The 11,686-nt window shown below is 41.7% G+C and overlaps 1 protein-coding gene across 3 annotated transcripts in view; it reads left to right on the forward strand.

Annotated features, from left to right (window-relative positions):
- Positions 1-11,093, forward strand: part of SCG5 (secretogranin V) — a 65,111-nt gene extending 54,018 nt beyond the window's left edge. For all 3 annotated transcript variants that reach the window (XM_016187521.2, XM_016187522.2, XM_007521715.3), the window contains exons 5-6: positions 5,665-5,718; positions 10,522-11,093. In XM_016187521.2, coding sequence (XP_016043007.1) covers positions 5,665-5,718; positions 10,522-10,617 — 150 coding nt within the window. In that variant the 3' untranslated portion in view covers positions 10,618-11,093. The remainder of the gene's footprint in view (positions 1-5,664; positions 5,719-10,521) is intronic.
- Positions 11,094-11,686: the final 593 nt, after the last annotated feature.

Here is an 11,686-nt window from a genome sequence, read left to right on the forward strand (position 1 = left end):
ATCTCATCCGATTTCGAAGCTAAGTAGGGTCGGGCCTGGTTAGTACTTGGATGGGAGAGATAGAGCAAGAGAAAGAGAGAAGCAGAGGTATGACAGCACTGAAGCTTCCTCTAGTGTTATATAGCGATTTTTATGTAGTGCCAGGGTTCACACCACGGCCGTGTGTATAGTAAGACACACATACTACCCTGTGAGCTAACTTTCTGGCCCACTTGAAGTATTTAAAGTTGAATTACACAGAAAAATCTATAGGCTTTTGAAATGAGAGGGAAATCATGAAAGTCTCCTACTAGAAGAATTATTCAGGTGACACCTTTAAGGATGAAACAGAGAAAGAAGAGATTGGAGCCAGAGGGAAAATATTCTGGTTATGAAGGCTGTGAACATACTACATTCAGGTAAACCTCACCAACATGCTGAGAACACAGGGCATTTCAAAGAGGGCCAGAGAACTGACAAGGATTGCACACAGAATATAGTATGAGGAGGGAAGAAGAGATAGTGCATGCTTATGTGACATAAACTGTGAGCTTTTCCTAAGTGAATTTTTTTTAAGGAGTGAAAATGAGAGGGAGATGTGAGGGAAAGAAGGGAATGGAGAAACTGAAAGGGAAGAAGAATGAAAGATTACGGAGGCAAACTGGGAAGGACTCCACAGAGGTGTGCAAAAGCGTTGCCTCTCAGACCCAACGACCAAGTTCAAGGAAGAAGTAGAAGATAGCTCACTTCATTATAGGACCTGTGCTAGACACTTGCTGTGTAGGCACCATTAACACACAATCTTCAAAGAGATTATAATCCTCTGGTTTAGATGAGTTGCATGAAAATAAAAGAAACTCAACTCCGTTCAGCGTCTGGTTCTGACTATACTTATGAGCACTAAGTACAATTTCTGGGGAAAATGGAAGCCAAGGACTTAGGAAGGGCCAGGACTGGGGACTGGCATGGCCAATTGGTTCGGCAGCCAGCAAGTATTATTACAGACTAGGAACAATGCCCACACACCTTTTACCTTCTGTATTGTGTTTCAACTTGAATCTTCTTTCCTTTTCTTATTATCACCTAGCAATAAAGCATTAATTGATCTTCACATGGAAGTCTGTCTTGAGGATGTGTCACAATTTGATACCCTCCCCTATCCACCCCAAAACAGTCTTCTCTCCTCCCCCCCCCTGCCTCTCTCCATCTCTCTCTCTCTCTCTCTCTCTCTCTCTCTCTCTCTCTTTCTCCATCTCCTGTGTTTGTACAGAATGAAGGTCTGGAGCTTGCTGTAAGTTCAATCATGGTAATTTTCTTTCATAATAGAACTGCAGACAAAACTGGTTCCTTATTTGCTGATAGTCCTCCCCTGGTTTTAACATTAGCTCTAGCTGAGCTGACTGTTTAGTAGTGATTCACTTATATCAGCGTCTTGTTCCCTGGATTTCTCTCTTCCTAAACACATCAAAACACTTTACTGAATGAGCAATTTCTATCTCTCAGGTCCTGTGTTAGGTGATAGGACTAGAAAGATGAATTAATAGTATAGTGCATTAAGAAGCAGTGATCTTTATTGAGCAATACTATGTGATAGATGCCAGGCTTTAGTCTTTATACATGTCATTCAGTCTGCCCATCCCTGTCACATTCATTCTTGCAGATGAGAAAATACAGGCTTGGGACATTGAGTAGCCTGTCCAGTATTACAGAGCTGATGGTCGGCAGAGTTAGGATTTGAACCAGACCATCTGACTCCATAATTCTTTAGACACTGGATAAATTCCTTATCTTTGCATGACTCTTGGCTCTGTGGTTCCTGCCTGGCCAGGATGCAGGTCCTGGTTGCTTCGCAGCAACTGTAGCACTAGGCATCCAGAGTGTCAGGTACCCTGCTCCTTTGCATGTTAATTGCTGACTGCTTCTCACTTAGAACAAAGTTCCCCCCTGGCTTTTTTTGTTTGTTTGTTTGTTTTTGTTTTTGTTTTTACCAGAGCACTGCTCAGCTTTGGCTTATAGTGATACTGGGAATTGAACCTGGGACTTTTGGTGCTACAAGCATGAAAATTGCTTGCTTGTTTTTACATAACCATTAAGATATCTCCCCAGCCCACAAAGTTCTGCCTGAAAGCACTCCCAAGTGTTGCTTACATTTCTTCATCTGCAACTTGAAGAGTTAGAGGCTGTTCTTAAACTGAAGAGGTTGGTGGTGGCCAGAGTCTGAGCTGTGGAGAAAAGGGAGATGAGCTCTCTCTCTGCAACTCAGTATTTCTGACTTCAGTGTTCTCATTTTTATTTTTTTTGAAAAAAGATCCTATCTAGTTACTATGTGATTAATAATCTCCAAGCAGATTCGGACAGAATAAAGTATGATTGAGGCCCCAAATTCCCAGGTTCAGTCCTCAGCACCACCATAAGCCAGAGTTGAATAGTGCTCTGATTCCAACTTCCCCACCCCCCATCTCACTCTCATAAAAGTAAATACACAGGGGGCTGGGCAGAGGCCACCAGGTTAAGCACACATGGTGCGAAGCGCAAGGACAAGTAAGTGCAAGGATCCTGGTTTGAGCACCATCTCCCCACCTGCAGGGGAGTTGCTTCACAAGCAGTGAAGCAGGTGTCTATCTTTCTCTCCTCCTCTCTGCCTTCCCCTCCTCTCTCAATTTCTCTCTGTCCTACCCAATAGCAACAACAACAATAATAATAAAAACAACAAATGGAAAAAATGGCTGCCAGAAGCACTGGATTCATAGTGTAGGCACCGAGCCCCAGTAATAACCCTAGAGGCAAATAAATAAATACATAAATCTTTCAGAAAAATGTTGACAGATGCTAACTAGACTTACTGTGGTGATCAGTTTGCAATATATCCAAATAGTATATAATTTTTAAAAGAAACTTTAAAAAGATTTTTCCCTCTTGTTGCCCTTATTGTTTTATCATTGTTGTTATTATTATTGTTGTTGTTATTGCTGTTGCTGGATAGGACAGAGAGAAATCAAGGAGGGGAAGACAGACAGAGAGGAGGAGAAAAAGATGGACACCTGCAGACCTTCTTCACCACCTGTGAAGTGAACCCTCTGCAGGTGGGGAGCCAGGGGCTCAAACCTGGATCCTTACACCGGTCCTTAACCCACTGAGCCACCGCCCAGCTCCCTAGCATATAATTTTTAAAACGTACCTATTTATTATTTTTCTCTGATAGGACAGAGAGAAATTGAAAGGAGAAGTGGACATAAAGAGGGAGAAATTGACAAATCTGTAGCACTGCTTCACTGTTTGTGAAACTTCTCCCTGCAGGTGGGGACCAGAGGCTTGAACCCCGGTCCTTGCACATGGTGATGTGTGTGCCCAACTGGATGCACCACTGCCTGGCTCCAGCAAATGTTTTTTACACATAAAGTTAATGTTATGTTATATGTTAATTATACCTTAATCAAAGCAGAAACAAAGTTACTTTAATTTTATTTACTTATTAGAAAGAGACAGAGAGAAATTGAGAGGGTCTGGGGAGATAGAGAAAGAGACAGAGAGACACCTGCAGCGCTTCTTCACTCATGAAGCTGTCCCCCTGCAGGTGGGGGCCAGGGGCTTGAACCTTGGTCCTTGTGTAATGTGTGCACTTAACCAAATGTGACACTACCTGATCTCCAAAACAAAGTTTGTTTATTCACTAGAAGTACAGGCTTATCAACCCCTGTTATTTATTTTGGGATTCAGACTGTCCTGAATTTAGTCACTGGTTGTCTCTGAAAGCTTGCTTTTTAAATTTTTTTTCCCTTTTGACACATTCTGGTGTTTCTTACAAAGTTCTTACTTTCTGACCTCATTTGATCATCCAACTTCATCTGTTCTGTGTTATGGTGTGTGTGTGTGCGCGCGCGCGCACACACACACGGGCGCACACACTCTGTAGTCAGACATTTCCCTCAGAAGTCTCCCTGGTCATTTCAGAATGGAACTTGAAACCTAGAAACAAGCAGTTGTCCAAATCTTTTTTCTCAATTTTTTCAATGATCTTTGTTTATTTACTGGATAGAGACAGCCAGAAATCTAGGGGGAGAGTGGTGGTAGAAAGGGAGAGAGACAGAGAGACACCTGTAACACTGCTTCACCATTCACAAAGCTTTCCCCCTGCAAGTGGGGACCAGGGGCTTGAACCTGTGCCGCCACCCAGACACAGTTGTCCAAAATCTTGATAGCACAATGGAAAACTTTTTCAGGAACTTGAACCTACTTCTCAGATAGAATACAAGTAAACAAGCTTAGCACTCCACTCCCTGACAGAGAAATGGATGTCAGGGTTGGAGGCTGGTATGTGTATTGTGTGCCTGCCAATAACTGCTTTTCAATCTGGATGGTAGTGGGGGCTCGTGGAAAGTCTCGCCAGTTCCATTCAGGGTAGAGAACCATTACCCTGCTAATTATCCCCCAAGTTCATAGGCAAACTTAAGAGTCATCTTTGAGAAGAAGACTTGCCAGACATTTTATAGGGTCTGTTATCTTGGATAATCTCAATTGAAGGGAAATCTGTTGAGCATGTGTCTGATATTCTAGAGCTCATTTAAGTCCACTGTGTGTCTGAAATACAGAAATGTGTGGAAATGCTTATACAAACTGTGGTCACAGAGCCCCATATGCCCCACCCCCCAACATAACTTTCCTCCTGCCAAGAAGTCTTTTGGCAGTTTTTAAAAGGTTCACTCTATTAAAAATGTTACAGACCAAACGGTTTTCCGATGGTCTTGACTGGAGACAGAGGACAGCAGTCAAAGAAGGAGAGAGCTGTAGAAGTAGGCAGCTCGTTGATTTTTTTATTTACTGCTCCAGAGACCAGTCTGCACGTTCAGCTCACAAAAGGGAAGACAAAGAGAAATGAGATGACAGTTGTTTAGAACAACAGTTGTTCAAAGTGAGAGGATGGGTTCCCTGCACTCCCTATGTTTTTATTTTTTTAATTTTTTATTAGCAATTCCATATTGGTTTACAAAATTACATGTCAACGGAGTTATAATTCCACACCATCCCTACCACCAGAGTTCTGAATCCCAAGTCCCTACATTGCAAACCACTGGGGTTCTCCCATGGCTGCGGACATGGGTTAACTGTCATCTCTACAACTATCTGTCTACATTTGTACATAATTGCACCCCCTTTAACTTCCGGGTCCAATCCTTTCTTTCCCTCCCAGCCATACACAACTCTACTACTACATCTGAATATCTCTCCCCATTTTCTCCTCTCTCATGGGACCCCATGGAACTGGAGTTCAGAGCCCTCTTATCCTCTTCCTTCTATTACTTCTCCACTGGGAATATGGATCAAAGTTGTTTTTGGGGGTGCAGAAGGTAGGTGTTCTGGCTTCTGTAACTGCTTCTCCACTGGATTTGGGCATTGGCAGGTTGATTCATACCCCCAGTCCAGCACGCCCTATGTTTGAGACCATTCTACTCTGCTGTGTGCCTGATTGTGGCTGACACACACAGTGCCTCAAGGCACCATCTCAGAGAACTTTATTAAAAACTGCGGTCTCGCTCTCTGACATGATGACATTTCTGTCCTCCAGTTATGTTTCCAAAATATGTGTATGCAAATATCCAGGGGACACACTGAGTATTGCTTTTTTTTTAAGTTCTCCAAATTTGATCTGTCCTTCTGATTTTGTGTCTTCCTTTCTCCTTGTTCTAGAACAAGAAGCTCCTCTATGAGAAGATGAAGGGGGGTCAGAGGCGGAAACGGAGGGTAAGCAGTGGTGTGGGGATAGCTGGACTGCCTGAGATGGGCAGTTGACAAGTACAACCCCTGGGTTTCTGGACAGTGGCAGAATCCTTGTACATGCAGTCCCAGGAGGACCCAACAGCAGTGGAGAGATTATCAAGGACCACGCTTAGAAAGTCTGCCATTTTGACTTCCCTAAACTTCAGCAAGATGGGAAGTGGGGGGGTTGGCTCTCCATTAATACATGTCTTTTCTTTACTGCTCTATAGGTCACTGCGCCAGACAGCTCACACACCTGCTTCTGCATAAGTTTTATCTCATGCCCAGGCTTTAACTTGGAAGGAATGCAGGGGGCCAAATGAAGACACAGAATAAACCTTGTAACTTTGATAGGTCTTTCTTCTTAGCTGGGGCAAGGTGGCCGTAAAATCCTGTAGTTCTATGATAGCTGCTGATTTGTGAATTTGACATATAGACTTAGTTACTGACCATCTTACAGCTGCTCCGGGGAGGGAGACCCCTGCTTGGGAACCCCAAAGTTTGCTGCTACTGCTGCCTCATGCAAGCATGAATGCCAAATTTGCTCTGGGTTTCCAACAACTGTTAGGATAGTGAGACCAAGGAAGTACCCTGGGCCATTCTGCTCATCTCCTGGTGCAGTTATATCCTCCACAGACTTGTCTGACCTCCCACCTACCTCTTGCTGATCTGATAAAGGGGGAAGTTGAACTCCTGTGCTTATGTAAAGGCGTTCTTCCAGATAGCAACCATTTCTGTTAAAGCATATAAACCATATTCCCTTATGCTGGTCCTTGTGCTTCATGCCACGTGTGCTTAACCCGCTGTGCTACTGCCCAACTCCTATAAACCATATTCCCAAGTGTGTTTATTTACTCACTGGGCTGAGGAATTGAACCCAGGGCCTCACCCACCTACTGCAGGAGGTTCTTTGGCTGATTTTTTTTTTCTTGAGAAAGAGAAGCAAGAAAGGGATAGACCCAGAGATACCACAGCACTACTCCACCATGCATGGAGCTTGTCTGGTGCTATTCATATTGCCCCCATATGATGGCAGGACTTGAAGGCAACACCTCATGTGCAGTAAAGCATGTACTCTACTGAGTGAACCATCTCCCAGCCCCCACTATTTACTACTTACTCAGAACAGCAAATCCTTAGACCCTAGCCTAGTTTTTGGAATCTCAAAGTAATTGTTATGACTGTTCTGAATGGTTTTTACAAACTTCCATCAGTAGTTGTTTTAAGAAATATGTGTTCTCTAAGTTTAGCACTGATTCAGAGCCCCACACAACAGAGTCAACAAGTCACTATGCTGTCTGCCTGACCAAACACAGAAGACACAGAGTCATCTGTGCAAAGCAAAGTGTTGATGTGCAGAAGCTGATCTGTGTTGAAATGTGAAAAGGGGTCATTAGATGTTTCTCTTGGGTGATTGCAGTTTCTTCTGGTGGGTGGTGGCAGCCAGGGTCCAAAGGTGTAATGTAGTCCTGAGAAACAATCAAAAAATCCTATTTCTGGAGCTCAGAAGACACATCATTTACCAAGAAGATGGCTTGAACTATCCCCCATGCCACAAACAGGGGAATTGCCAAATAAAACCAATAGATGACCCAAAGCAAACACTTGAACATGAAGTTTTAGCAGTCTCCACTTCCTGGCTTACCATGTCTTCTGCCTGTGGGTCGTAATTTAGGTTATTTTTCCATGAGACCAGTGATTACTCAAACTCAAAATTCTGGCAAAGATACATGTTATAAGGACTTAGGCTTTTGCCTCAGCTTCCTCCACAAGGTTTAGATATGAAAATAAGGATCACTTTGACCTGGAAGCTTCAAGTTCTTCCTATTCTTGGGTATCCCAAAGATCCATTCTCATGCCAGAAATCATGGGTCCCTTGAGACAGATATGGAAGTACAAGTTGCTGTGTCCATATTGACTGAAGACTGTGGCTGCTCCTTTAAGTGCCTGAAACAATAGAAATAAATGGCAGACTGGCTTCTGTGAAAAATTAAAGCTTTATCCAGTGAAGTCCACAACAGTTGTGGTTTTCCAGAAGACTTCAAACATAGGCATCTGATCCCAGTGGTTCTTCCAATCATGAAATGTGATTAATGCCTTTGGTATAAACTAACCAGTCTGTCAGTTAGAAGAGAAGCACACAGATGTCTGTGTGAGTTATGGATATTTCAAACCAAGCATCAGCAGCATAAGTACTCTCATTCTTTTAAAGTTTTTATTAGCTTCATGAGAGGTGAAGTAGGTCTGCAGGTGTCTCTCTATCTCCCTCTCTCCTCTCAATTTCTCTGTCTCTTCCCAATAATAAATAAATAAAATATTTTAAAAATAAAGATAACTAAGATATTAAAAATATATTGTTTATTCCTGGTCCCCACCTGCAGGGGAAGCTTTGTCAGTGGTGAAGCAGTGTTGCAGGTATCTCTCTCTCTTTCTCTGTCATCCTCTTTCCCTCTTGATTTATGGCTGTCTCTATCGAATAAATAAATAAAGATAATATTTTTATGAATATAAATATGAAAAAGAGAGAGAGAGAAAGAGAGAACCAAAGCATCACTCTGGCACATGCCATGCTGGGGATTTAACTCAGAACCTCATGATTTTTAGTTAAAAGCTCTAGTGACTGTGCTCTCTCCCAGGCTGCATCATCATTAGTGCTCTTACATGTAGGATTTAATACTAATATTTGGTTATTGGAAAAGTCATGGCACATTTTTGGGTAGCAAAAAACATAGGAAAATATCATGACAATTCTGACAGATCAATAGCAAATGTTTATATTGTCCTATTTATTTCCTCATTAACTTACTCCCCTTGCCCTCTAACCTTTGGCATTTTCTGCATCTCAAAATATTTTCTCCCACAAGTCTTACCATAGGGCATCTTCCCAAAGTAACAGCTAAATTTCAGGTGGTTTTGTGTCATGTTGATCTATTTGCGAAATCCAACCGAATTCCTAGTTATTAAGAGTTTGTCTTAATACTTGTATTCCATACTGTAAAAATTCCATGCTGTAAAAATCTTATATGGTTTTAAAAATATATTAGGATTTCCATAATAAATGTCATTACCAACATGGAAGTACTAATGAGATTGGATATACTTTTCCAGTCTGCATTTGCTCCATTTACCCAAATAGTCTATCACATTCAGACTCCTGAAGCAAGTCAGGCCATTCTAGTCAACAATTCTAGTACTTAAAAAAGTATTTTAGGGAGTCAGGCAGTAGCGCAGCGGGTGAAATGCATATAACCCAAAGTGCAAGGACCGGTGTAAGGATCCTGGTTCGAGCCCTCGGCTCCCCACCTGCAGGGGAGTCGCTTCACAAGTGGTGAAGCAGTTCTGCAGGTGTCTGTCTTTTTCTCCCCCTCTCTGTCTTCCCCTCCTCTCTCCATTTCTCTCTGTCCTGTCCAACAACAAAGACAGACAACAGTAAAACAAGGGCAACCAAAAAAGGGAATAAATAAATAAACCTAAAAAGTATTTTAGCTATTTTAAATTTTTAAAATATTTTAAAGATAGCTTCCCAGTGAAGTACTGTATTTTTGTGACACGTCACTTTTCAGGTCTATGAGGACAGTGCCTAATGCACTGTAATTTACAGCTTGTTTGTATAGGGCCTTCAGTGAGTCATACTTTCACCTGTCAAGATGTGCAAAGCTATTTACAAATACTGAGCACGAGTTCCATTTCCTTCCCTTTTGGAGACAGCCCACTCTTATATCTAAAGAACATTGCAAATAAGAAACCTGCCTTCATTCATTCGTGAGTACCTAGCACATAGTGGAACTGCTGGTCATTTTTAACTACCTCTCCTTATATTCTTGTTTGTTATTGGAAGATGACTTTGGTAAACAATTATCTTCCAAAACTCTTGAGCATTTTTTTCCCTGCTTGCTAAATGCTATGTTGTAAAGCTCCAAATACTAGTTCTAATCCAAATCTCTAAACATAGATATGTATTAGAGAAGGAATGGAAAAACCTTGAGTCATGAAGGAGATTTCAGACTATTAAATTCTATGTTTCCTTTCTTTATTTTATGTTTTTAATTTGAAGGAAGGCTAATAAGGTGCTAGAGCTAAAGAAATCTCTTTGATAGCTTATTGACATGATAGGATCAATAATAAAACCAAACTGACCTGTACCCAACTGCAGAGGCTGATTCCCTCTTGATCCTGCTCTGTCATCTTTAGAATATTTTCTTGTAAAATATTTAATGCATTTCAGATTTTCTTTTACACCTAAATAAGATCGTAGGAAAATATTTCCATACAGGGCTTTATATCTATATAATAAGGAAAAGTTATTAACTAGTTCACTCTAAATCTTTTTGCCAGAAGAAAAAAAAGTAGGTAAGAGGGTGCAGTGCATATTGAATCTGGTAAGTATGATTATGTGAGAGACATACTTAAATCCCCTTGTCAGAGTTCTCCCCATCACTAAAATACTTTCTAGTGGACTGTAATAATCCCCTAGTAAGTGCTAGATACTACTGTTACCTCGTTAACCTTATCAGTGAGAAACATTCTTCTTTTTCATATTTTTATTTATTTTTTTGTGAGATGTTGATATCTAATACCCAAATAGAAATATCAAACCAGTGGTCTGTGAGGTGGCACAGTGAATAAAGCACAGGACTCTCAAGCATGGGATCCTGGCATCTCATGTGATCTCAGAGTGACGCTCTGGTTCTCGTTCCCTCTGTCATTGATAAATAAGTGGGGGTTTTTTTAATTAAAAAAGAAAAAAATATAAAGTCATATGCTTTTTTTTTTTTTAATCCTTCCTAGAGTATCAACCCTTATCTACAAGGCCAGAGGCTGGACAATGTTGTCGCAAAGAAGTCTGTCCCCCACTTCTCCGAGGAGGACAAGGAACAGGAGTAATGTGGAGCTGCACGTGGAAATGCACACAGCGCCTGTTAGGCCTCAGTCTTGCTCTGTGCACGTGTTCTTCCTCGAGCCCCATGAATGCCAGCATGTTTCTCATTTAGACAAGTGTGGATGAAAAGCAGCTGTGTGTTTGATAGTGCATCATTGCTCACACCAATAGCTTCGCTTTCTGCTATGTTACAAAAAAAGCTTTTTTTTTTCACTGTGGATCCTCTGTGAGCATGAGCATGAAAGTGTGTATGGCAGCATTTATCAAATGTAACACTAGAAGTGAAATGTCCTCAGATGTCTTGCAATTTAAAATGGCTGTGATGTCTGGGCCCAGTCTGTGGAAGCTGCCATTTGATTTTGATTATGGAGTCCAGCTAGCCCTTGGGTGTTATTACACAGTAATAAAGAAGATCACACTGCAGAGAAGGAACTTCCATGTTTCACTGGCTGCAGCTTAATAAATGTATAGGTGAACTTCAGTGTGTGGCATTCTTTATTTAGAAGATTCTAGATATAATCCTTTTTAGAGAGAGAGAGAGAGAAATAGAGAGGGAGGGACAGAGGAAAAAGAGAAACATCTATAACACTGCTCCACTGTTTATGATCTTGCAGGTGAGGACCAGGGACTTGAACCCAGGCCCTTGCACATGATAATGTGTGTGCTCTACCAGATGCACCACTGCCCAGTCCTGTTCTTTTGCTTTTAGAATAGACTCACCAAGAAGATCGTGTCTAACCTTGATTATAATATTGTGAAGTTATTGGGAGCCATTAGGATTCTTCCCATATTATAGATAGCAGAACTGAGACACAGAATGTGGTAGCTAAGGGCTTCTGACTTTGAATTACTTTATTTGTTTAACAAGTATTGGGCAGGGCTCTGAGAGTTGGATTCGGGGTAGGGGGGGTGTTTCAGGCTTCAGGCTGTGGCAGAGCATATAGTCCAGGTCTCTGTGCCTCCCCCAGCAAGATCCAAGTTGAGTCATTCAGTTCCATGTCACTGCTTAAGTTTGGAACAGCTGATGTAAAAGCATTCTGGGGCTTTCTGATGAGCTGTGCAGTTTTCTTTCAC

The sequence above is a fragment of the Erinaceus europaeus genome, chromosome 16, assembly GCF_950295315.1.
Source record: "Erinaceus europaeus chromosome 16, mEriEur2.1, whole genome shotgun sequence".
Classification (NCBI taxonomy): domain Eukaryota; kingdom Metazoa; phylum Chordata; class Mammalia; order Eulipotyphla; family Erinaceidae; genus Erinaceus; species Erinaceus europaeus.